The sequence below is a fragment of the Megalobrama amblycephala genome, linkage group LG3 (genome assembly GCF_018812025.1).
Source record: "Megalobrama amblycephala isolate DHTTF-2021 linkage group LG3, ASM1881202v1, whole genome shotgun sequence".
Taxonomy (NCBI): domain Eukaryota; kingdom Metazoa; phylum Chordata; class Actinopteri; order Cypriniformes; family Xenocyprididae; genus Megalobrama; species Megalobrama amblycephala.
Genome location: NC_063046.1, coordinates 60,983,920 through 61,011,546, shown reverse-complemented (window position 1 = coordinate 61,011,546; position 27,627 = coordinate 60,983,920). Strand labels below are relative to the sequence as shown.

Below are 27,627 nucleotides of genomic sequence, written 5' to 3'. Positions count from 1 at the left end.
GATGTACTTCATGTAATAAGATTTCACTCCGTACGAAACTTCAAAAAGCAGTTCTTCTCTGCTGTGACATAGTGGTGTATGTTACAATTTTTGCACATCACTTTGGGTGTTCCTGCACACCCAGGAATCTTGCATCTTCCCTTCTTATAATACATTGTTGCCAATGTGAGGTATTGTCTAAAACCTCCTCGAAAAGTACCCCTTATCGCACAACGTTGCCCTGAGGCAATGAAAATAAAACGTCTCAGGTTACAGATGTAACCCTGGTTCCCTGAGTAGGGAACGAGACGCTGCGTGGCAACGCATTGGGAACCTTCTTGTCAAATGTTATCTTGACAAGACAGATGACCCCACAGTGGGGCCGACATCAAGGTTGTAAAACCTAATAAATGTGTGCTGGCATGACCATCTAGCTGCATCACATATATCACTGATGGAAACTCCTGACATCAACGCTGTTGATGCCGCCATACCCCGAGTAGAGTGGGCGCGGACATTTAAAGGAGAAGGCTGTCCGGCCGCTTCATAGGCAAGTGAGATGGCCTCAACCACCCACTTGCTCATCCTCTGCTTGGAAGCTGGGCCCCCTTTCCTAGGGGACCCATAACAGACAAATAGCTGATCTGTCTTACGCCACAGGGCAGCTCTGTGAACATAAGTATCCAACGCCCTTACAGGGCAAAGCAGATTTAATCTTTCCTGATCCGAAGTTTCGAAGGGAGGAGGATAAAAGGCATGGAGCACAATGGGACCTGGGACATTGGTGGGAACCTTCGGCACATAGCCCGGTCTCGGATAAAGGAATGCTTTCACCATTCCTGGAGCAAATTCAAGATATGAGGGAGCAACCAAAAGTGCTTGTAAATCTCCTATCCTCTTCAGAGAAGAGATAGCCAACAGTAAGATAGTTTTCAGAGTGAGGAACCTCTTAGGAACCTCCTCTAGTGGTTCAAAGGGTGCCTCAGCCAACCCCTGTAAAACCACGGCCAGGTCCCAGGCCGGAACCCTTGTGCGCACTGGAGGCCTCAACCTCAGTGTGCCATGGAGGAAGCGTGTAACGAGGGGGTCTCGTCCTACCAAGGAACCCCCCTCAAGAGCAACATGGTAGGCTGAGATAGCCGCAACATAGACCTTCAAGGTCGAATGAGATAACCCCTCCGAGAATTTCTCTTGGAGGAAACTTAGCACTGAGCTAACAGGAGACTGGACAGGGTCCATATTATTTCTTCTACACCAAGTAGAGAAAAGATTCCATTTGTAGGTATACAGCTTCCTCGTGGCTGGAGCTCTGGAATTAAGGATGGTCTCCACAACCTCGGTTGGGAGCCCAGCATCTATGAACCTGGCCCCCTCAGAGGCCAGGCCCATAGCTTCAATGTTTCTGGGCGGGGATGTAGAATCGCACCGCCCGCTTGCGACAGGAGGTCCTGTCTGAGGGGAAGCTCCAAGGGGGAGCTGTCTAGAAGGGACACCAAGTCTGAAAACCATATTCTTGTCGGCCAGAATGGGGCTACCAGTATCAGGCTGGCCCCTTCACAGCGTACTTTTTCCAGAACTCCCGGGAGCAAGGCGAACGGGGGAAATGCGTACAGACGTAGCCTCGGCCACGTCTGTGACATCGCATCCAGACCTAGAGGTGCTGGGTGCGTTAGGGAGTACCAGAGCGGACACTGGGTTGACTCTCCCGAAGCAAAGAGGTCGACTTCTGCACGACCGAAATTTTTCCACAGGAGATCCACCACTTCTGGGTGGAGTCTCCACTCCCCGGGCCTCGAACCCTGCCTCGACAGGGCGTCTGTTCCCACATTTTGATCCCCCGGGATATAAGTTGCCTTCAGCGAGAGCAACTTCCCCTGGGACCACAGGAGGATCTGACGGGTCAAGTAATACAGTTGGCGAGACCGCAGACCCCCCTGATGGTTTATATATGCGACCACCGCTGTGTTGTCCGTGCGGACCAACACATGCTGGCCCCGCAGGTCTGGGAGAAAGTGTTTCAGTGCTAGAAACACAGCCATCATCTCCAGCCGATTTATGTGCCAGGAGCGCTGATGGACCTCCCAAAGACCTTGAGCTGGGCGACCACTCATGATCGCCCCCCAGCCCGTGAGGGAAGCATCTGTCGTGAGCATTACACGGCGAACAGAAGTCCCCAACATGGGTCCCTGGGACAGGAACCAGGGATATTTCCACATGACCAGAGCAGGAAGGCATCGCCGTGAGACTTTGATCATGCGAAAAGGATTTCCCCTCTGAGAAAATCCCCTGGTCCTGAGCCACCACTGTAAGGGTCTCATGTGCAGAAGGCCAAAAGGTATCACGTTGGACGCAGCTGCCATCAGACCCAGCAGTTTCTGGAACTGCTTCACAGTGAGTGACCGGCCTAACTTCACCCCTTTCATGGCCAAGAGAATGGAACTCACACGAGCGGGGGACAGATGTGCCCGCATCGTGGTGGAGTCCCAGATTACACCTAAATAATTGGTGGTCTGAGCCGAAACCAGCACACTCTTTTTGGCGTTGAGCCTCAGCCCAAGCCTCTTCATATGGGACAGAACAACATCTCGATGTTGAACTGCCTCCTGTTCTGATCGAGCTAAAATCAACCAGTCGTCGATGTAATTGAATACACAGATGCCCTGGAGTCTCAAAGGAGCCAGCGCTGCATCCACGCACTTCGTGAATGTGCGGGGTGATAATGATAGGCCGAACGGAAGAACCCTGTACTGGTAAGCTTCGCCCCCGAAAGCAAACCTGAGGAACTTCCTGTGAGAAAGATGGATGGACATATGAAAGTATGCATCTTTCAGGTCTATTGCCACAAACCAGTCCTCGGACCTGATTTGTGGAATAATCTGTTTGAGTGTAAGCACCTTGAACTTGAGCTTTTGTATTGAGCAATTAAGCACACGTAAATCTATGATAGGACGTAGTCCTCCATCCTTCTTTGGAACAATGAAGTAGCAGCTGTAGAAACCTGACAGCTTGCTGGGAGGAGGAATCCTTTCTATAGCTCCTTTTCGCAAAACCTGGGCGGGTGAGACCCGAACTGAATTCTGTACCCTTTTTCTATAATGAGCAGCACCCATTTCAATATATTCGGCAGAAGTTTCCATTCTGTCATAAAATCTGCTAAGGGAACCAGTCTCTCGAGACTGGCCTCTGGTGTTTTTTGAGCTCTCGGCTCGATTGTCTGGCGCGGTGCACCGGCAGACAAACGAATCAAGTGACCGGCCCTCCTCGGAGGGAGGACACTGGGTGGCAGGGTTGACAGACCGATCCCCTGAGGGCGCCAATGGGGAGCGGGGACTAGATGTATTTTTCCCCGGCTTCCTTCGGAGGGGGCCGCCCTCAGCGGTTCCTGACCCACAGATGTCAGGACCGCTTCGAAGCCTTCCGGGCGATAATAACAGCCCGCAGGTCCGTTTTACCCCCAGAAGACTTCTTTTGAGCGGGCCGACCCGATCCCCAAGTTCTCTGCGGGGGAGCACGGGCGGCCATGCTCACTTTTTGTTGCGCTCTGTGGTGCGCCGAGGAGCTCGATGACGGCCGAGGCTGCTCCCGCTCAGCAGCCTCGGGAGGAATTTTTGAACGGCGGGGGAGGAACCTCTGGAACGCCGCTGACTGTTTTTTGGTCTCCTGGAACCTCTCGACGACTGATGTAACAGCGTCGCCGAAGAGGCCCACAGGGGACAGCGGCGCATCCATCAGGGCAGATTTATCTCGCTCCCTGATGTCCGAGAGGTTCAGCCACAAGTGCCTCTCCGTGGCCACCAAGGCTGCCATAGACCGGCCGATTTCTTTGGCCATCTCTTTGGTGGCACGGAGAGCCAGGTCAGTTGCCATCCTGATTTCCTGGATGCACTCGAATGTGGCCTCCCCGCTTTCATCAATATCCCCCAGCAGGTCAGCCTGATATGCTTGGAGCAGCTACATGGTATGTAAGCATGCCGTCGCCTGACCTGCTGCTGACCGAAGTCTGGGGGCTGAACACACAGTACTGCATTGGCCTTCTTCACGATCTCGACACCTCGGTGTGGAGATTGGGGAAGGCAAGGCAAGGCGAGGAAATTTTATTTGTATAGCACATTTCATACACAATGGTAATTCAAAGTGCTTTACATAAAAAAGAATAATAAAAATAGAACATAAGGAATAGAAATAACAGTCAGAATGACAAGATGATACATTAAAAGATATATAATACATTAAAAATGAAATAAAAACAGGAAAAGGAATTAAAAGAATAAAAAGATAATACGTATAAAATAAAGTGCAAACAGTTCGGACATAGCACAGTGCTCAATCAGCAAATGCATAGATAAAAAGATGTGTTTTAAGTCTGGATTTGAATGTGGCTACTGTTGGAGCACACCTGATCTCTTCTGGAAGCTGGTTCCAGCTGCGGCTGGCGTAACAGCTAAAAGCAGACTCTCCTTGCTTTGAGTGAACCCTTGGTATTTCTAAATTACTTGATCCTGATGATCTGAGTGATCTGTTAGGTTTATATTCTATGAGCATATCTGCAATGTATTGAGGTCCTAGACTATTGAGTGATTTATAAACAAGTAACAGTACTTTAAAATCAATTCTAAATGCAACTGGAAGCCAGTGCAAGGACCTGAGGACTGGTGTGATGTGTTCATGTTTTCTGGTTCTGCTCAGAATCCTGGCAGCAGTGTTCTGTACAAGCTGCAGCTGTCTTATGGTCTTTTTGGGAAGACCAGTGAGGAGCCCATTACAATAATCCACCCGGCTGGTGATGAAAGCATGAACAAGTTTCTCTAAGTCTTGACTGGAGACAAAGCATCTAATTCTTGCAATATTTTTGAGATGATAATATGCTGATTTAGTTACTGTCTTTACATGGCTACTGAAACTCAGGTCTGACTCCAAAATCACACCAAGATTCCTGACTTGATTTTTAGTTGTTTGACCCTTAGAGTGAAGATACATGTTCACTTTGAGAACTTCATCTTTGTTACCAAACACAATGATTTCAGTTTTGTCTTTGTTTAACTGAAGGAAGTTTAGACACATCCAATTTTTAATTTCATCAATGCATTGGCACAGGGAGTCAATGGGGCTGTAGTCGTTAGGTGATAGGGCTAGGTAAATCTGGGTGTCATCTGCATAGCTGTGATATGCAATTTGGTTCTTTTTCATTATTTGGCTCAGTGGCAGCATATATAGGTTGAACAGGAGGGGTGCAAGAATTGAACCTTGAGGGACTCCGCATGTCATGGATGTCCACTCAGACTTATGGTCACCGATACTCACATAATAACCTCTCCCTTCTAAGTATGACCTGAACCATTTAAGGACCATCCCAGAAAGCCCAACCTAGTTTTCCAGCCTGTCAAGAAGAATGTTGTGATCGACAGTGTCAAACGCAGCACTGAGGTCAAGTAGAACCAGCACTGATAATTTACCTGAATCTGTGTTAAGGCGAATATCATTTATTATATTTATGAGTGCTGTCTCTGTGCTGTGATGCGGTCGGAAACCAGATTGAAAGTTGTCAAAGTATCCATTCAAGCTTAAGAACTTGTTCAGCTGATTGAAAACAACTTTTTCAATGATCTTGCCTATGAAAGGAAGATTTGAGATTGGTCTGTAGTTGCTCAATATGGTGTTATCCAGATTGTTCTTTTTCAGGAGGGGCTTGACAACTGCAGTTTTCAGGGATTTTGGAAAAGTCCCAGAGAGAAGTGAGGCATTTACCACTTCTAGGAAATCTGCTTCTAAACAGTTAAACACACTTTTGAAAAAAGATGTGGGAAGTGTGACAAGGGTGCAGGTTGATGTTTTAAGGTGCTGTACTGTTTCTTCCAAAAAATTTTCATCAATTGCTTCGAAAACAGACATAATAGCTGCTTTCTGATGTTGTGATCTGATCTGTTTTACCCCAGTGCAGCTCAAGGATGTGCTGATCGCCTTTCTGATATTATTAATTTTCTCAGAAAAGAAGGAAGCAAACTCACAGCATTTGCTGTCTGAGAGCATTTCACTGGGAATCTGACTTGGGGGGTTTGTTAGTCTCTCTACAGTAGCAAAAAGAGTGCGGGTGTTGTTTAAGTTTTTGTTTATAATATTTGAGAAGAAGGTCTGTCTAGCTTTGCCTAATTCCACATTGAAAGCATGAAGAATATCTTTATAGATGTTATAATGGATTTCAAGTTTTGTCTTTCGCCACATGCACTCAGCTTTTCTGCATTGTCTTTTCATATTTTGCACTGCTGTTGAGTTTCTCCATGGTGCTTTTTGTCTGCCACTTTTCTTCCTGACTTTCACAGGAGCAATGTTATCAATAACATTCTGTACTTTTGAGTTAAAAGAATCAAGGAGAAAATCAACAGAGTCTGCAGATATGCTTGGTGTTAAAGATATAGCCTTCATAAACAGTGCACTAGTATTCTCATTTAAGCATCGCTTTTTGACCAAGATAGATCTAGCTTCAACAGTCGTAAAGTCGTGTAAAGTCCTCCACAAAGGCTGGAGAGTATTTTGGAGGCCTGTAGATAACTATAAGTAGAATGCGAGGAGCACCTTTTAACACAATACCCAAGTATTCGAAAGACAAGTAATCACCAAATGACACTTGCTTGCACTGATAGACATCTTTAAATAGAGCAGCAACACCTCCACCTCTCCTAACAGCTCTGCAGACACTCATAAAAGTAAAGTTAGGAGGGGCTGTTTCATTCAGGATTATTGCACTGCAGCTGTCTTCAAGCCATGTTTCATTTAGAAGAATAAAATCTAGGTTGTTTGTGGTTATTAAGTCATTGACTAGAAGTGATTTATTTTTAAGTGAGCAGATGTTTAAAAGTGCTAACTTAACAGTCTTACTTTCTGTCTCTACAGTAATCTTAGTTTGACATGTAATAGGTAGCAGATTAAATGGGTTTGCCAAACGGTTTGAAAAGGCCTTAGGCTTTCTATAACGTAATAAAACAGAAATAGAGAAAGCTACAGGCATACTGGGTTCCCACTTGTTCTGTAAACATTTGATAAAGTCACTGTTATCATAGCGGGGATCCGACACACATCACTGAGAGCTGTTATCGGTTGTTTTTGGTTCACCTAGAACAGACGGAGGAGGTTGAGGGCCCTGACGTTGTGGCAGGGGCCGAAGAGCTCTCGCAGGAGGAGGGGGAGGGCGAGCTGGGCCCACAGGCTTTGGTGGTTTCGGGGCTTGACGCTTTTTTGTTGATATCTGGGGGCTCGCAGCAAAAGAGTGGGAGAGTTTGGTTCCAGCATACACCAGTTCCTCCATTTTCTCTGAGAAGCACAGAAGAGGGGATGCTGGAGAATGGGATAACGTGTCCGGTGAGAGGGGCTGTTGCTCTGGTGTTACCGGAGGCTGTAATATGTTGTCCTGGCTTCCCTGGCTGTTTTCCCGAAAGTCGTCCTTGGGTGCTGAATCTTGGAGCAGTTCTAACATGTCACTGTCTCTCGGTGAGCTCTGTGGGCAGGGCTTAGTCAGGATTGTGTGCGTGAGCAGTGGTTGTTGTGGCTGCATGGTGTTATCATTGACCTTGTGGGATGTGTTAACCGCACGTCCATTCAGGTGCTGAAATTAAGTCCTGTGGTCAGTTGTACTCTGTCCAGGTGTGTTTGTGCCATTCAGGTTGAGTGGATTTGCACACACTGCTGAAGGATGATTGAGGTAGAAGTAGATATTGTCCTTTAGCACTCTTGAGCCCAGTTTGTTTGGGTGCAGGCCATCATGAGTGAACAGTTGTCTCTGACTCCAGAACAGATTGAAGTTGTCCATGAAATTCAGTCCTTTTAAGTTGCAGGTTTTTTGCAGCCATGTATTAACCCTCTGGAGTCTGAGGCTGATTTGGGGCTTGGAGAAGTTTTGACATGCCCTGACATTTGTGCTTTTTTCAGTTGTTCATAAACATATAAATGACAAAAGTGTCATTACACTGTATTCAGCACAAACTAGGCTACAATAATATGTGAGGAACATATACGTACATTTTTGTATTTTTGAAGGAATAATGTTTATGCGTGGTTATTGAAAAAAACAAAAAACTTAAGTCACTGAAATAAGGCCAAAAAAAGTATATTAAATCTGTGTTCATAAGACTTCTGGGTATTGGAGGTTGTAGACTAGAGTTTTTGCTTCAGAATTATGTAAAAATTATGCTGCCTACTCCTTCATATAAAACAATAGAGAGATTTAAATTTTCTAAGACACTTTTGGTCAAGAAACACAGTATGCATGGAGGTGTGAATCCTCATGTATAATGGGTGATTCTCACCTGAGAAGACAAAAGAATTGAATAATAATAACCTGAAATGACTTGCATATTAATGAGGCCTTTCAGTCAGGTAGGCTGTGAAAAAACTCTCTGTGATCATGCTGATAACAGGATTAAAGTCCACTCAGGACAAAAAAAAAACATGATTTTTGTGATCTCATGCATGCACGTATTATTGCACATGATATGAAGAAAATGTTGTATAGGCCTATGTTAAATTACACTACCAGTCAAAAGATTGAACACATTGCCATTATAATGTTTTTAAAAGAAGTCTCAAGTCTCTAACCCAATAATGGTTTTCTATTTTAATATACTTTAAAATATAATGTATTTCTGTGATGCAACGCGTCTGAACATTCCTACCTCTAGGGCATTTCATATAGGCTACTATATTTGTTACATTATAGAGCCTAAATGTTGATGTGCAGTTGACAAACTATACATCATTAAAAAGATCTAAGACTCAAGCTTCACATTTTGACTCTTAAAATCTTATATTGACCATAATTTCTTAATATGCTTAAAAGCATACACATTTGGAGAAATATTGATGGATTCTCATATGTTTATATCAATTTTCTATACAGAGGAGTAATATTTATTATTCTATATTTATTGTCATCATTATGAGCGCTGGATGCTGTGTTTTTAATTCATACTTGAGCCAGAGGGCGCTCTGCCCCTTTTGTCCACAAATGCCTCAGTAAAAGAAGAGGCATATCATGTGACAATCAAGGAACTAACAGAGGCAAGAGATCGCTAAATATGGCTATTCAAAACACTTTTGAAGACAATAAATACACGATTGAGATGACGAATGCATGTATTGACTGAATTTGCATCTGAATAGCGCTGGCTCTGTGGGCGTGGCCGCATTAGCGGATAATGAGCTGAATCACAGACTTCTGACATGGCTCTCTTTTCATACAGATTACATAAACACAGAAGGTTTGTTTTCGATTTGACTTATATGTTTTAAAACCTGACATCTTAACGTTTTTTTAGACATAAGTGTAATTTTTTTGTCATTAGTATTCACTAAGTTACAGTTCATTTTCTAAGAACTATCAGATTGGAGTTCGTTCAGAGGGAGACGAGAGATCACGCATCATGTTAGTTTTCTTTATTTTACAAAAAGCACAACATTTTGTTTTTACTCTGAGTGTACACAAATGAAAGAAGATATTCCACAGATTAAAATGGTGTATAACTCTTAATTGTATGTGCAACATTGACGGAGTATTTTGAGTCTCTTTCACACTGGTAAGAAAAAAACCACGGTGGTATCGCCGGCGATACCCTCAGACCTCAGAGTGTTAAGCCCAAGCAACCGTGTAAATCTATTTGTTCCTCTTGCTGGGAGTGGTCCACTGATGAACGACTGAACTTTTAGTCTTTTAAGCATTTCAAAAAGTTCATTGAAATCCCTCTTAAGGAGTTCTGACTGCTCCTTCCGAATATCATTGTTCCCCACATGAATGATTAGTCGATTTGCAGTCTTATATTTCATCAGAATGCTCTTAAGTTCCCTGTTTACATCAGAAACTGTTGCTTGTGGAAGGCAGCATGTAGTTGTATCCCTGCTGCTAATGTTTCTGATAATAGAGTCACCCACTATCAGAGTCCTGGGCTCGGCTGCTCTATGAGCTGAGTGCCGCTGACTGTTTAACCTTGAGCGGCAGTTAGCATCAGTGTTAGCTGCTGGCTGATTTGATCTGTGTCCGATCATGTTTGGGGATTCCTCACCCACATTCATCATGTCTGGAGATTCCTCACCCACATTCATTAACACTTCAAATCTGTTCTCCAGATGTATTGGCGGTGGTAGGGAGCTAGTGTTTGGGGTAGAGGATGCTACTGCATTAATATGTGATACTCTTGACAATCTGATGTCTCGAGTGCCTTTGGGTCTCGCTCCCTGTGTGTGCCATCGATTAATATGTTGATCAATTTCAGCACTCAGTACGGTCTGTTTAGGGACATTAGATTCATGGGATTCATGGTCCATGATGAAGCTCTGTTGTGTGTTCCTTCTGGTTTGGTAGTCCCGCAAGTAACTTTGTTTCAAGAACTGCAATCCTTTGTAGAAGTCTGTGGCAGTTTGTGCAGCAGATAGATTCTTCAACCAGAGGAGGCATATTATTTCTAATCCTTTTGGATGTAGGCAGCTGTGTTTTCCCTTCTCCGGAATGTAAGCTGATGGCTGCCGTCAGTGGGAGGCTGGTTGGATAAAAATTCCCCTTTTTTGTAGCAATTCTTCCAGTTAAAAAGATTGTTGGTGCCAAGATTTGTCGTTTGAGCACTGTGCTGATTTGCTGTAGTTAAAATTAGGAGATAAAATATAAAAGCAATAGAGCAAAGCGCAGAGCTGTGAGCAAGAGCATCCGAACAGTAGCGACGCAGGAAGCAGAAAGCAGGAAGCAGGGGAAGAAAGGCAGACCCCGACGCTGGGGTAGCGACCGAGCAGGCAGGAAGCGCTCATCTAGCTTGCTTTTCGGTCTAGTTTCTGCCCGCTCTGCTGGCCAATCAATTTTTAATTTGGCCACAGCCCTGGTCACTACCTCCAGGAGCTCCTCGTATGCTGGGGCAGAGGATGGCGGGCCCTCTTCCCCAGTCTCGACACTCACCACGTCAACCTCCTCGGAGGAAGAGAGGTGAAGCGCCGGTGCCTCTCTCTGGGGGGAAGAAACCGCCATGCATGCTTCCGCCGCCTGAGAAGAGACACTGGGGCTGGCAGGTAAAGGGCGAGATAGGGCAGGGCCCGTCTCAACCCCCTCTGCCAGCTCCATTTGCGATCCCCACAAGTGAAGCTGCTGCTGTGCCTCGGCAACAGCGGGGCCCGACCCGCGGGGAACACCGACCGGAGCGCCCTCTTTATTATTAAAGAGCACCCGGCGTGATCGCAACACTCTGAGGGTGAGCTTTTCGCAGTGGACACAGACAGCCCCCTCGAGAGCTGCCTGTGCATGCCCAACCCCCAGACAGACGACACACATGTCGTGTATATCCCCGTCAGGAATGTACCTGGTGCAGGGATGAACACACTTCCTAAATCGCCTGTCATCCGCCATTACTCGTGTCTTATTCTCACAAACTAATATATATATATATATATATATATATATATATATATATATATATATGTTTGTGGTACTGAAGCTCTTGTCCTCAGACGAAGATCTTTGCTTCAAATGGAGCGAGACAAACAACAGTAAATAAGACACACAAGATAACATAGAGCGCTTGCTGAAGACACAGAAGCTAGCGTGCTCTGCATCCGGGTATGCTTTATAGTTTCCTGGTCCGTGACGTCACCCGTCTCTGACGTCTCGCTACGCGATTGGTTAGATACAGGAGTGCTTCAGTGACGACATCATGCAGAAGGTTCCCAATGCATTGCCACGCAGCGTTGACAGTTCCCACGAAAGAGAAACTGAATTTCTGAACATGCAAAATAAAAAAAACTTCATAAAACTTGACAAAAGGCTTCTCTACACCTTCATACACACACACATATTTTTTTTATGTACAGTTCATGTCGTTTTAAATAAGATTACTAAAGCAAATAATATTGCCTTCTTCTCACACCATGTGCTCGTGTGACCATGTGTCAGAACAGGACGTCCCACCTTTAAATGGTACTTGATATTGACTCCAACACCTTACTGAACTGTTCTTTGGTACTTTCTCGACCTTTCTAATTGGTTGTTATCATTTAAAGAAAAATTTACTAAACATAGGGCTTAAGAAAACTTTCCGTTGCCTGAGGGTAACGCTGTGCTGTAGAGGGTTAATGGCACGTATCTTAAGCACTAACAGTTATTTTTCTTAAATGAGACTGCCTCGATGATGTATGCAGCCTTCAAAGGGTGCAGCCCCTGAATTAGGACACAGCCATTGTTGAAAAATCTCTGGGCTTCCGTATTCCGAAAGAAAAGCGTTGATGGGTAGCTCTTGCTCTTGCTCTGGGTGATGTGTGTGTACACGCTTATCAGGGAAAAGTGCCTATACAAGGAATTCCACCCTTTTTTTACGTGATAAAGGGCCATACTAGAAAAAAACCCCTCAAAATCCTGTACTGGAACCGGAAGTAGTCATTTGGCACAAAAATACTTTGTCATACTGTCGCAGTGCATGGTTATGGGAAACACACGCATTACACTCCCCCTCCTTTAATTACTTAAATATACACTGAGGAGAATACTAAACCATAATGAGCATTATATAGTCTTTATGATCATAAGCTTTCTATAGATATTATTTTAATGTTTTTGAGACAAGTATACGCAGAGTTTTGGTTCATTTTTGTGACGCTCTCCAGTTCATGAAGACTGAGACGGCAGAAAGCGCATCCTGTTTGTTTTCTTTATTTTACAGAGGCACAGCGTTTTCTTGTTGTTGTGAGTTTACATAAATAGAAGTAGACCCTTTACAGTTTCGGTTGATGTATTATGTCTGTATGACCATAAAAAATTGAGTATATTTCTGCTGTTATCAGGAAAAAATGCAAGTGATCGTTCCGGCGCCTCCAAGTCATGCTGTAAGCTCACTATACTTCAGCTTCTACACTCCACATGAACACTTGGGTATGCACCTAATAATAGTGCACATTTAGGAAAATGTTTGAGCGAGCAGCCATGTTTTTTTTTTGCGACTAATAAACTAATACTATTTTGGTCGACTAAGTCTCTTTCAACAATTAGTTGAATTTTAGGGGGCGGCCAAGTAAAATTTAAATATATTCTGACTTTTTTTTTTTTTTATTTAGCATTGGTCTTCCATAGTAGCATACAGATCATGGTAACCACAGTTAAAACCAGGCATATAGCACCTCACTACCATAGTAAAATGTAACCATATGGTATTTGTCTGAAAATCAGGAGCAATACATTTAGCATAAATAATAATAACAATAATAATAATAATTATTATTATTACATTTAGTATAAATGCACAAATGTTATAGCTTAATCACACAAAAGACTGTAATAGTATTCCATTACTCTTTTTAATACACTTGATACATGTCTACATTAAAATAATACATTTGATATGAATATCCCACATTTATGCAACAATACCACGGTGTAGTTAATGTTTCTACAGTAAATACATGGTAAATGATGATGATTTGTAGATTGAAAAGCCTTTTGACTGTATCATTGTGCAGAGTGTTTCTCTTGCTTTCAGCGCTGTTTTATCTGGCTTAGTTTAAATCGCAGAGACATTTGTGTTCTTTGCTGAATTCAAGCACTTCTCACTGGATCTCACGGCGCTGTTTAGTGGTTGCGTGACCGAAACTAGTCAGAGTAAACGCATCTGCTCTAGTAAGCTTGCTCTGCCATTTGAACATTGAGCCAAGCAGATAAATGGTCCATGTGGCGCAGTTCAAACGTGTAGCACTGTCTCGTTCCGCTTGTGGCACATAAACATTATATCATATATTTATCAAACTCTTATCGTTTTATCTAGGGATGCACCGATCCGCCTTTTTGTGCCTCCGATTCCGATAGCTGGGATTCAGTATTGGCTGATACGGAGTACCGATACGATCTTCAAGTAATAATAAAACAGTGCTGAATTACATAATAAATATTACAATATGAATATTTATCTGTATCTCACATTAAACTATGGATTGGCTTCAGAACACTTGAAATATAGTGCAAAAAAAACTTTATGGTGCTTTTTAATTTTAAAATTGTAAAATTTTATGGGGCTTAACAATAACACAGAATAGTACACGCACATTATCAGATGTTGAGTCAGTCCTGTTTGACCAATACCCGATCCGGCAAAAATATTAGTATCTGAGCCAAAACCGATACTGAGTAGCGGATCAGCACATCCCTAGTTTTATTGAGGAAAATTATATCGCAATAATTATCATTTTATCACCCATCTCTACTAAGAATGTACCAGATCAATGTCGCTCATTGTATTTTACTTAACATTTTCAGATGGAATCTCCTTCTAATGATCTGGTTCTGACATTTCCGAAGTCTTCGACGGGTCTAAAGAGAGCAAAGAGAGATTGGGTTATTCCTCCATTCAATGTACTTGAGAACAGCAGAGGTCCTTTCCCACAGTGGCTGGTCCAGGTGAGTGAATGTCATTAAGGGAATGTTTAAAATGAGATGGACGAGAAAGAGGTTTGTCTGTCATTAGGGCCCGAGCACAGATGGTGTGAGGACCCTATTGTAATTGCTCGGGCAATTTTTCTGCCTCCCCGAAATGAATAACATTTTTGAGGACCTGAACATGCTTGAAAACTCATGAAACTTTGCACACATGTTAGAAGTGGTAAAAAATTTACGTCTGAAATGGGTATCAGACATCTACATGCCAGTATTCGGTTACCGTCAAAGCGCCACCTGCGGGCAACAGGAAATTACATGTTTTACACTATGATCAACTCCTCATAGAGATTTAACCAGAACCACATCATATATGGTCAGTCTAATCTTAAGGCCTTTGCAATGTTAAATTGCAAAGATCTTCAGTTTTCGTTGAAGGGCGTGTCCGTGGCGACTGACAAAATCTGATGTTTTGCTATGAAAGAGGAAGCTGTTGTAACTCAGGCATACTGTGTCCGATCTGCCCCAAACTTCACATGTGTGATAAGATTCCTGGCCTGAAGACATCTATATGCCAATATTCAGTTAGTCATAGCGTCACCTGCTGGCAACAGGAAATGGCATGCTTTGCACTGTAACTCACTCCCAGAAACACATTTCAATATGCCACGAAGTGCCAAACATGCTAGAGACACGTTAAATCATGCAACACTTGGCTGAGTGCTAATGTATGCAATTAACGCCACGAAACAGGAAGTTATTTTAACTCAGTCATACAATGTTTGACCTGCTCCAAACTTCACATGTTCGCAAATAATCCTGGCCTGAAGACATCAACATGGCAATATTCAGTTACAGTCAAAGCGCCACCTGTTGGCAGCAGGAAGTGTGGCACTTTGAAATGACTTTGCCATATTTCCCTTGTATTTACTCGCTTACATGCATGTCACCCACTGTTCATTGTTTTCCTAAGGCCAACGGGTGGCAGTGAGCCCGTGTGCGAGGGCCCTTTCATCGCTGCTTGCAGCTTTAATTGACTTTGTTCACTTATTGCTTTCTTTTTTTTTTAGATAAAGTCGGACTACTCTAAAGAAGCTCAGATGGCATACAGGATCACAGGTGAAGGAGCAGATCTGGACCCTAAGGGGACTTTCACTATAGAAAGATTATCAGGGAATCTGTTTGTGACTCGACCACTCGACAGAGAAAGAAAAGCTTCATACAGAGTAAGTTGATTTTTAGTTTCTTTAACTTTTAAAATCAATATTTAGTTCTTATTTTAAATCAATATTTAGTTCTGTTATTTTTTTGAAAGCTGTCATCAGTTAATCAGATAAAAAGGTCAGATGAAATGCATTTACACAGTTTTCTTGTGTTTGCAGAGACCATACATTTTTGTGTCACCTAACAGACATGGACTAAAGAACTCTAATTTATTTAATTGTGTTTTCAAACAACCTCAGATATTTGTCTCTTAACATGCCTGTATTTCTTCTCCTGTCTTTAGCTTATAGCTCATGCTACTGGAGTTGGTGTGAATATAGCAGAAAAGCCATTAGAAATTATTGTAAATGTGCTGGACCAAAATGATAATTATCCTGTTTTTACACAAAATCCATTCAATGGAAATGTTCCTGAAGCTGCTGATAAAGGTAGGTGTATGGTGCAGTTTCTCAGTGAAATTGTTTTTAGTATTTTTGTTTTCCCCAATTGCCTCTTCAGCTCGTACCACCTAATCGGTCTTTATTCTTCTCTCTCTGAAGGTCATGAGTTTATGACAGTCACAGCCACTGATGCAGATGATCCAAATACTGACAATGGTGTGATCAGATACTCAATTGTCAAGCAAGAACCAGAATCACCAAATGCAAACATGTTTGAAATCAACTCTGTTACTGGAGGAATTCGTGTGAATTCTTTAGGTTTGGACAGAGAGGTGAGAAATCTGATGAATGGATCTCACTGTGATGAAGAATGATTTGATGTAAACAAACTCACCTGAAAACATTTTCCCTTTCAGAAATGGTCCAAATACACTTTGACAGTTGTCGTTACTGATATGGAAGGAAGAGGTTTTTCAACCACTGGCACAGCTGTTATTACTGTGACTGACAGCAATGATAACGCACCTCAGTTTGAGCAACCCTCGGTAATGTATATTGATAGATTCAGAATGTTATAATATACAGGGGTGCGCATAACTTTTTTTTTGGTCTGGTCCTCAAGGGAGCACCTGGAGATGTTGCTTGGTACTCACACTTTATGCGACACACTGATCCTAAAAGCTGTCCTCATCACTTTCCTCCTGACTGCTCTTCTCACTGTCTTCTTTTCTTTTTAATGGCAGACAACAGCAAGAATATTAGGCTGCTGTCACTTTAAGAAGGAAAGCACGGAGCTAATAACTGACTGCAAAGGTAATATAATACAATGTATAGTGTTATATATAGTGTTATGTATGGTGTTATAAATATACGTACATTTTTTTTTTGATACATAAAATACATTTTTTTGAAAATATAAAAAACTTTGCAGGATTTACAATACTGATGACCTTTAAAAAGCGGCATCACAGTCTGTGAAAAGAGTCTATTAATTCGGTGTTCGAGTGCTGACTGACTCTCTTTCTCTCTCTCTTTCTCTCTCTCTGTGTGTGCGTTTCGGGAGTGTGAGGCTGTGCGCACAGATAACAGCTTGCAAGTCCCGATTTTCACCTCTTTCGCTTTTAATATCAATTGTGTTAATTGGCGAGAGACAAAACACGTCCAAATGATAAACTTTCTCTCTATGATGATTAAATTTAGCAGTTAATCCACGAATCACATGCGTACCGAACCGTTGGACCTAATCCATATGGATTAACTGCGATCCGTTGCACACCTAATAATAAAAGAACACACTTATCATCATGATTGCTATCTTACCAGAGATGTAGAAAAATTCTACTCCAGTAAGTAAACATGTCCCTGTGAACCGGTCCTCAAAGAAGTTGGTACTCAAAAGCGCTTCCCTCCATGTTTTCTGGTATGCATCGTTTATTTTTGCCATGCATGCGTACCTGCGTACCACTCATGTGCACCCCTGATAATATAAGCGTTTTAACTTTAATACTTATGCATCATACCTCTCTTTGTTTTAGTACACTGTATCTGTCCCAGAGAATAAAGTAGGAGCTGAAGTGGCCAAACTTACAGTTACTGATGAAGATGAAGAGGGATCTCCTGCCTGGTCAACCAAATATCGTATTATTAGCGGAGACAAGGGTGGGTTTTTCAATGTCAGTACTGGACCCAGCCAGCTAGAGGGCGTCATCACCACTGTAAAGGTACTGTGTGTTGCTCATGTGTTTGCACAGGTGATTGGTTTTGATGATTTAACTTTAGTTAAAGACACTTTCTTTTCCATTCAGCCTCTGGACTTTGAGAAGAACAAGCAATACATTCTGTCTGTGATTGTTGAGAACGATGAGCCGTTTGTCGGTTCTTTGGCCACTTCCACTGCCACAGTCACGGTGAATGTAGAAGATGTGAATGAGCCTCCAGAGTTTAATCCAGAGGAGAAGATCATTTACAAACCTGAAGATTTACCGGTTGATAGTGAATTGGTTACTTATACAGCCACTGATCCAGACATTGGAAAATTACAGAAGATAATGTAAGAAATGTTGCAATTATTTTTCCCCTCCAAAACAAACCACCAACATTTCATTATTCCGTTTGAAAATTCTGACTGATTTCTTTAGAGATTCAGATCTTGTAGCTAACAAAAACTGCATAGATTTGCATGGAAGGAGTTATCAATTTCCAGGCCAGACTTAATTATGTTGTTTTTGCTGAACGTTTTTAGTTTTAACTTGTATGTGGTTCCTTCCAGGTATAAAATTGGCAATGATCCTGACGGCTGGCTGAGTGTAAATCAAGACACTGGATTGATTAAAGTCAGGAAACCTATGGATAGAGAATCTTCCTATGTCAAAGATGGCAAATACAAAGCTATCATTTTGGCTGTGGATGATGGTAATTTGTTTCTTTTTTTAGAAGAAGGTTTCTTGCTAGCATAACCTTTTTCTAATGTCTGTGCTTGTGTTCAGATAAGACTCCAGCAACTGGTACTGGAACCCTGGTAATTGAATTGTCGGATGTAAATGACAACGCTCCTGTTATTAATGAAAGGAATATAAAGATTTGTAATCGTGGTTCAGCCCCAGTGCTTCTCTCTATAACGGACAAAGATGACCCTCCTTTTGCTGGTCCCTTTACTGTTGAGACTCAAGGAGAAACCAGTAAAAATTGGTCCACTGTGATGAACGACACATGTGAGCAATTACTAATGTATTAAGGAGAAATTAATCTCATTCTTTCATATGTTACATGTTGAAATATCTGGCTGGCTTGGTATACATGTCTAACTATTATAATGTGCCCATTTTAGCAACCGGTGTATTTCTGAAACTGAAGTCTACATTGAAGCAGGGTGAATACAATGTTGTCCTGAGAGTTTTTGATCGGGAGAGGCTGTCTCAGGATAGCACCATTCAAGTAACTGTGTGTGACTGTGAAGGAGATGTACTCCAGTGTACTGTAATAGACGTGGCAGGAATACCACTATCTGGAGTTCTTGGTATCCTAGGAGCAATCTTGCTTCTGCTATGTATGTAATTTCTCCCATGCATTTATATATGTGTGTATGTAGTTCGTCTTCCAGATTGTGAATGCCTACAGAAAGTTTAATTTACATACTTTATACTGCAGAAAAGTGTCTCATGTTATTAAGCCATTTCACTCTTTGAATTGAACTCCTGCCATAAGATTAATAGCAATCCAATTTTCCTTGACCTTTTTAGACTCCTTTTTGATCTTTCTTAGTTCATTATTGATCCTGCTGAATTCTTTAGGGTAAATAAGTTGTTTCTTATACTACAGTGCTCGCCCTTCTTCTGCTCCTGTTCCTGAGGAGGAAAAGAAGCACCAAAAAAGAACCTCTCCTTGCTGAAGATGATATAAGGGACAACATCTACTATTATGATGAGGAAGGCGGTGGAGAAGATGATCAGGTTGGTTTTAATTTGAAAAAACTTAAGGGGTTTATGAGTTTTTCATGGCTGAATTAATTTGTATTTGTTTGGTTAATTTTAAAACTGAATATTGACAGACAAACTTGCTGTTACTTGGCTTTTTGCTGTATAAGCATTTGTGAAATAATGGGGTGACCTACTTGCCCTTAGAAAGTTCTTATGGGACTTTATTCAAGGTCCAGTAATTTCCTACCTGAATCGCTGTGGTGCTCACAGTACACTAAGATCAGGGTCCCTGTGGGTCCTTAAAATGTCTTAGACTTAAATTCAATTCTATCAAATAAAAAGTCTTGTACAACTTGTACCAAGATATATAAATGGTACAAAAAACGACTTGATTATTTCAGGAGATCTTAAATTGGGAACAGAAAAGGGAATTGTGATATAACTTAATGTAACTGCATATTAAACTTCAAAAGGCAATGATTTAATTGTAAATTTGAGCGCTGCATGTTTCAAAGTAAGTTTTCAGTATTTCGCCTGCCTTTCCAGTCTTAAGTTAATGGCAAATTAACTTGATTTGCTGAGCCTTGGCTCGAGCTCTGAGCACAACTAAAGGTGCTACAGAGTAGGGCTTTTCACACTGCATTTAACCCAGGGTTATCGTTGTACTAAATACCGCTTTAACCCTGGATAAAGGAAAATTTCACACTTTAGAAGCAGGGTTAGCACTGCTTTTCACCCGGGGTTATGAAACCCTGCTCTGGAGCAGGGTTAGCACCGCTTTCACCCCGCATTGCAGTGCCAAACTTGTACAGTGTGAAATGATGTGGTGAATGTTACAGCCAGACGTTTGGCAAAAGAAATGTAGAGGTGGAAGAATGCTGGAAGAATTGCCACTGGGGCGGCACAATGACTACTGCCTATATAACTTTAACCACCTGCCTAATAAGCTGCTGTTCTTCCGCTTGCTGCCAAAACAGTGCTGACCCGCCAAGGCATGGACTCTACAAAACTTCTGTAGGTGTCCTGTAGTATCCTGTAGAGGTAGAGCCACCATGGATTGAACTTGTTGGTCCAGCACAGGAATGAGGCATTTATATAGCACTTGACTATGAACTACTGTACACCCAAAGTGCATTACAATCATATCCGGGGGTCTCTCCTCAACCACCACCAGTGTGCAGCATCCACTTGGATGATATGACTGCAGCCGCAGTACAACGGTACCGGTGCGCTCACCACATGGCAGCTATAGATGGCGAGAAGCGAGCCAATTCAGTGGATGGGGAGACCATGATTGATAAGGGCCAATGGAGAGAATTTGGCCAGGATACCGGGGTTACACCTCTACTACTGATCGGGCAGTTCAGGGGTCCATGACGGATCGGGCAGTTCAGGGGGCCATGGTGGATCGGGCAGTTCAGGGGGCCATGGCGGATCAGGCAGTACTGGGTGCCATGGTGGATCAGGACATCGGCCCAGGCCCCTGGCTCGGCCACTATGACCACAGGTATATGCCCCCCCCCCCTTTTCTTGGAAGGAGTCACGGGTTTCTGGGCTGGAGCGTGCTCGTGGGCTGGAGCTGACTCTTGAGCGGGCTCGTGGGCTGGAGTGGAGTCTGGAGCTGACTCAGGGACTGGAGCAGAGTCTAGAGCTGACTCAGGGACTGGAGCAGAGTCTAGAGCTGACTCAGGGACTGGAGCAGAGTCTAGAGCTGATTCAGGGACTGAAGCAGAGTCTGGAGCTGACTCAGGGACTGGAGCAGAGTCTGGAGCTGACTCAGGAACTGGAGCAGAGTCTGGACCTGACTCAGGGACTGGAGCAGAGTCTGGAGCTGACTCTGGGACTCGAGCGAGCTCATCGGTTGTGGCCATAATGACCAGCGCTGCACTCTCTGAAGACTCGGGGGTAGGAACAGATTCTGGGACTGGAGCCATTTCTGGGCTCTGGTCAGGGGCTGAAGCAGACACTTGAGCAGATTCAGGGGCTGGAGAAGACACTGGAGCAGATTCAGGGGCTTGAGAAGATACTGGAGTGGATTCAGGGGTTGGAACCATCTCTGGGTTCCAGGACATCCCCTTATACTCAACTAAAAGGCATAAGTGCACAAGTGTGGCGGCAGCCATCTTGACCGAGGGCTCAGGCATGGCAGTGGCCATCTTGCGACGAGGCTCTGGGATGGCGGCCATCTTTATCACTGGACTGAGAACTTGGGGAAGAAATGGATGGATCCATTGGATGGATATGTGAAGGGAACCAGCTTTGGGTGAGCTGCTGATGCCATGTGTGTCTTCAATGGGACTGGATGAGGAAAATACTTTCTTTAACTTCTTCAACTTCAAAATTAGAACCATTTATATAGAGAATACGATTAATATACTCAACTAGAGAGAAATAACAAGGTTCGCTATAGCAAATAGTATGCTCATCCAAACCCAAGCGAAAACACACAACAAGAGAGGCGTCAGGCCAGCTCACCTGATGGGAGAGCTCAAGAAACTCCTCCACATACCTCTCCAAAGGACGACCACTCTGCCTCAGTCCCCACAGGCGGTCCTCAGCCAGGATCATGTTGTTCAGTTTGGGTCCAGTCATCTGTAACGGTGTGTCACCAAAGTATGAGAGCAGGTTTCCAAATAACACAAAAGGTTTAATAATAACTCAAAATGATGGGACAGCATGCTAGGGACAGCATGCACAAGACACGCAGGGACACTAAGGTCATTATATTTGAAGGAGGAAACATGATGTTTCATCCGTTGTTTGCAGCAAGACTCAAATGGTAGAAAGAAACAAATGGTCGAATCATTTGGTGGTGGTGGCCTTATGAATCCATGCACCAAAGGTGTGGATGTTATAGTTTGCTCTTAACTTTGAAAACATAACAATAGTCTCTGATTAGATGCTGGGTGCTGCTGTCATTGAGCTAATTCGTAAAAGTAAACAAACTGCATAAGCTACATTGGGTGTTACTATCAAAACACATCAAAATCGAATCATACCATGTACCTGCCTGTCCAAAAGAAATATTGCAACCATGGCATCATCTTTCAGACCCTTTGATTCCCACAGTTTTCTCCATTGTGGAAAAGCAACACCGATATCAATTTAGGATTTTAGCTCTTTTATGATCCAGCCATTTCAGAGATATTCTGAACTAGTCACCTTGCCATAACATCTCTTAATGATTAACCGTGCAGCTGTAGTGTGTAGTAGTTTGCAATGCTCCACTCGCGGTGACTCTTGTCTAATGAATGGATATTATAAAAGGAAATAACGTGGTAACCAAGAAGTCAACAGGACTTGACAGGACAGGAGTGTGAATGCTTGCTGCATTCCTGCTGTTGCAATTACACTGATGTTGATGTGCTGTAAATGCAAGGTGTGTGAATATGTGATTACATGCTGACTAACTGTTTGCTGCTATGTAGTAGATGGTTTCCTGTTTGCCGTTCTTTTTAAATATCAAAACCCTTTCTACACAGGACTATGATCTGAGTGTGCTGCATCGAGGCTTGGACAACAGACCTGAAGTGTTCAGGAACGATGTGGCGCCCACTTTCATGCCAGCACCTCTGTATAGACCTCGACCAGCCAACCCTGAGGAGATTGGCACATTCATTGATGATGTAAGTGATTGTTACGTTGTTAAACATCAATTAAGAGAATTCCTTTTAAAGCAAGGTTTAAGTATGACAGTAACACAATTCTTTGTACGGTAGAATCTGAATGCTGCAGATAACGACCCCACAGCGCCCCCCTACGACTCCCTCCTGGTGTTTGACTATGAAGGAGGCGGCTCAGATGCCGGTTCGCTTAGTTCCATCAACTCTTCTAGCTCAGGACATGACCAGGACTACGACTTCCTCAATGACTGGGGCCCACGCTTCAAGAAGCTGGCAGACATGTTTGGAGGAGAAGAGGATTAAGACTTTTTGTATTTTGTTAATTTCTCTCTCTCTCTCTGTGCAAAAGGCACATTGATGGTTTAAAAGTGCAAAATATGAGAATTTTATACTTCACTTTATGGTCTGGTGATTTGAATATTATGTTTAAAGTTGGAACTGGAAAAATAGCACTGCTCACCTGTCACCATAAAGGAAAGATTCTTTGACTTGAAGTGTTTTCTTTTTGTGGGAGCAGTCTAGGCAGGAACTTGGCTTTTTTCCTCTAAATGACGCTCCCTATTGAAAAGACAATCTGTTGTGATTGCTCTGTGGATAAGCAGCTGAAATGCAGCTTAAGATTTTGTCCCCAATTTTAAGTTGTTTGCCCAGTATATTTTATGTTATTTTGCAAATCCCACATTTTTTTCAATGCATTTTTTTACAACTACTTTGGCACTAAAGATTTATCTAAAGCATGGATTATAATGCTTTTTTTTTTTTCTTTCTTTCTCTCTTTTTTTTTTTCTTTTTTTTTTGAAAAGCACTGATTTTTCAAGAAATTTTTGTATGATATTTGCAGGTCTCTATTTCTGTTCTTTTCCCATCAGCTGCAAGATTGATCCATGTGTACATGATCCATGTACTTACTATACTAATGACTGAATTATGCAGTATTACAACACTAAACAAAATCCTAACCCTCTAGTAAGTATTGATAATGTTAATCAGTAATTAATTGTCTATATATATATATATATATATATATATATATATATATATATACACACACACACACAGATATATACACTATATTGCCAAAAGTATTGGGACACCCCTCCAAATCATTGAATTCAGGTGTTCCAATCACTTCCATGGCCACAAACATTTGTGAAAGAATGGGTCGCTCTCAGGAGCTCAGTGAATTCAAGCGTGGTACCGTGATAGGTTGCCACCTGTGCAATAAGTCTATTCGTGAAATTTCCTCACTACTAAATATTCAACTGTTAGTGGTATCATAACAAAGTGGAAGCAATTGGGAAAAACAGCAACGCAGGCACGAAGTGGTAGGCCACGTAAATGTAATGACTGAGACAAATCAGACACAATTATTTGTTAGTTCACCAATAGTTTTAAGCTCACTCTGGGATTTGACTGTCCCCATCCCCCGAGAAGTTTATTGCACTGAGGAATGTGCTGCCACATTGAGAGCAGAGAAGAGACGCAGGAAATCTGCATCTTCCCTGCATTTTCCACACAGAACACAGACTGCATTAATTTATAGACAGACTATTTTCTACATACATATTCTCAGGAAATGAGATCCATGATTGCTGTTGTTGTATTGTACCCATTGTATTTACATGCCTTATGATTTTTAAATGCTATGACCTGCAAGGTAACTTCAATTATGCCATGTTTGGTGTCTATGGGTTCGTATCGAGCAGATTTAAATGCTTGTGTATGCGGTATGTCCACACCTGCACAAGACATAAGTATTACAAGAAGCTTTAATAGTTCTTCTTCAAAGCTCAGCCAGTTTAATCTTACTTGGTCATAAAAGCCCTGACAAGGGGGTGTGTGTCACCCGGAAATACAACATCTTCATTGGCCCCCATCATTCCTAAGAGGTTGGACATTGACCAGAGGTTAAAAACCAGCGAACAGTGCCACTCCCTCTCTTCTTCCTTGCTTCTGGACGACCAAACAGGTCTCCAAGGCTGGTAGACCCCCGGCCTACAACACCCAGCCATGTGCTCATCACCCAACAGACTAGCAACAACTTTTCAGACGATAACCTTAAGATTTATCCTCAACCTGCAGATCCGACGCTCCTCAGCCTAAAGGTATCTTGCAAGTATCGTACATTTTAATGCTAAACAGCGATTTAGTATTGATTTGTAAGACTTACCTTTGCTATTGCTAAAATAAACTGATGAGTCCTTTCCAGAGTGTCTTTGACTTTCCTATAGCTCTAGTAACAGTACCTCTTCCGGTTCAACTCTATCATTACTCATTCTGACCTACATATGTGTGTGACCCTTTGTGTATGTTATGTTATGTTATGTTATGTGTTTGCTAGTTTAGTTATGTGTTTGTGAGTTAGTTAATAAAGATTGTGCACAATACATGTTTGGTTCTGACTCCATCTGCTAATGAATTGCCTCTTAAGTGATATAGACCCGAACCTATGCTCTAAGTAGCACGGTGCGATAAGAATGTTATTTTTCCATAACCTGGAAATGAACATTTCTTAGAATTATTAAACAATCAACACTAAGTGTTCCATGGACAACAGGTTAATTGATTGTAATATTAAGATTAATGTAGCTATATCCAGTAAATCTGATTAACCGATTTACATATTCATAATTAATCATAATTAATAAGTCATATTGAGTTATGAATAATTATTAATATTTCCCCTTTGAGTTAATTCGCTACATAAAATCACAGAGCGGGGTCAGCTCATGCTGAGGTGCACAGTGCACAGACGTCGCCAACTTTCTGCAGAGTCAATAGCTACAGACCTCCAAACTTTGTGTGGCCTTCAGATTAGTTCAAGAACAGTGTGTAGAGAGCTTCATGGAATGGGTTTCCATGGCCGAGCAGCTGCATCCAAACCTTACATCACCAAGTGCAATGCAAAGCGTCGGATGCAGTGGTGTAAAGCACACCACCACTGGACTCTAGAGCAGTGGAGATGTGTTCTCTGGAGTGACGAATCACGCTTCTCTGGCAATCTGATTGACGAGTCTGGGTTTGGCGGTTTCCAGGAGAACGGCACTTGCCTGACTGCATTGTGCCAAGTGTAAAGTTTGGTGGAGGGGGATTGTGGTGTGGGGTTGTTTTTCAGGGGTTGGGCTTGGACCCTTAGTTCCAGTGAAAGGAACTCTTAATGCTTACCAATTCTTACAGCATACCAAGACATTTTGGACATTTTCATGCTCCCAACACTGTACGAACAGTTTGGGGATGGCCCCTTCCTGTTCCAACATGACTGCGCACCAAGGTCCATAAAGACATGGATGAGCGAGTTTGGTGTGGAGGAACTTGACTGGCCTGCACAGAGTCCTGACCTCAACCCGATAGAACATCTTTGGGATGAATTAGAGCGGAGACTGCGAGCCAGACCTTCTCGTTCAACATCACTGCCTGACCTCACAAATGTGCTTCTAAACCTTGTGGAAAGCCTTCCCAGAAGGGTTGAAGCTGTTATAGCTGCAAGGGGTGGGCCAACTCCATATTAAACCCTACGGATTAAGAATGGGATGTCATTGAAGTTCATGTGCACATAAAGGCAGGCGTCCCAAAACTTTTGGGACTTCCGTTGGCTTGCCTTCTTCCCATAGTGCATCCTGTTGCCATGTGTTCCCCAGGTAAGCGACGCACACACACCCGGCCATCCACGTGATATAAACGAAAACGTTGTAGCATATGCACACGTATCAGGATAATCAATAAACTTTGGAATGTTCAGAATGCTTTTAGCATGCTGGACTGGGTTGTAAAACCATCCCGGCTCCGAACAGTCTGCCATAAGATGAGCCCACTTGACACTTTTGTGGACCTGCGAGGGTAAACAGAAAACTCCAACTTCCTCACTTTGGTTACTTCAAATGGAGCACTCCCCCCCCCCCCAGAGACTGACCAGATCCACATTCCAACACCCCACACACACAGGGACACACAAAAACACACACACAGACACATACAGAAACACACAATCATACATTTTTGACTGTATATGTAAAATACGACTATGCTGAAATATATATCCATCATGTATTTTAGGGCCTATGCATGTTTCCTAGTGTTTAAATGAGTGTATTTGTGCTAGTGTGCATTTTAATGATAGAATTTGGTCTGTAAACCATAACTTCTTTTATATGCATTTCTGATGTATCGAGTTTGATCTCGTTTTAAAGCTCCGGACTCGAGCTATTCACTGAGAGGTGTCACATAGCTGACAAATGCATTTTTCTATGTGTTTAATGATCCTGTGAAGAACGGACTCCATCTCGAAATCCGATCTGATAGTCATTAAGTATGCAAATTCAGCTAGGAGACCAAACAAAGGAACTTTGCCCGCCAAATAGTGCTGCGCATCTATTGGTCGCTACAATTCAGGAGGTGTGTTAGCTTGGGTTTCCATAAAAACAACCACACACACCTTCTCCTCCTCCTTCCTCTCCTTTGTCTCCCGATGGTCTCACGAGCACCTCGTGCACGGACGCCTCCTGTGACCACGCGCTGCCATCGTGCTCATCTTCGGGACCACTTCTCTGGACTCTCTCTTTCTCTCTCTCTTCGGTTAAGTTACTTAAGTTTAAACCTCTTTTGAAAACCCCGCCGGAGAAACCCTCTCG

At 42.8% G+C, this 27,627-nt stretch overlaps 1 protein-coding gene across 3 annotated transcripts in view; it reads left to right on the top strand.

Annotated features, from left to right (window-relative positions):
• Positions 1 to 23,965, top strand: part of cdh31 (cadherin 31) — a 93,500-nt gene extending 69,535 nt beyond the window's left edge. For 2 of the 3 annotated variants that reach the window (XM_048186364.1, XM_048186363.1), the window contains 13 exons: positions 14,240 to 14,380; positions 15,427 to 15,582; positions 15,864 to 16,008; positions 16,120 to 16,292; positions 16,377 to 16,505; positions 17,496 to 17,681; positions 17,766 to 18,010; positions 18,230 to 18,372; positions 18,447 to 18,671; positions 18,788 to 19,006; positions 19,279 to 19,409; positions 22,859 to 23,002; positions 23,096 to 23,965. In XM_048186364.1, the coding sequence (XP_048042321.1) occupies positions 14,240 to 14,380; positions 15,427 to 15,582; positions 15,864 to 16,008; positions 16,120 to 16,292; positions 16,377 to 16,505; positions 17,496 to 17,681; positions 17,766 to 18,010; positions 18,230 to 18,372; positions 18,447 to 18,671; positions 18,788 to 19,006; positions 19,279 to 19,409; positions 22,859 to 23,002; positions 23,096 to 23,302 (2,244 nt within the window). In that variant the 3' untranslated portion in view covers positions 23,303 to 23,965. The remainder of the gene's footprint in view (positions 1 to 14,239; positions 14,381 to 15,426; positions 15,583 to 15,863; positions 16,009 to 16,119; positions 16,293 to 16,376; positions 16,506 to 17,495; positions 17,682 to 17,765; positions 18,011 to 18,229; positions 18,373 to 18,446; positions 18,672 to 18,787; positions 19,007 to 19,278; positions 19,410 to 22,858; positions 23,003 to 23,095) is intronic. The other variant, XM_048186362.1, reaches the window with a different exon arrangement.
• Positions 23,966 to 27,627: the final 3,662 nt, after the last annotated feature.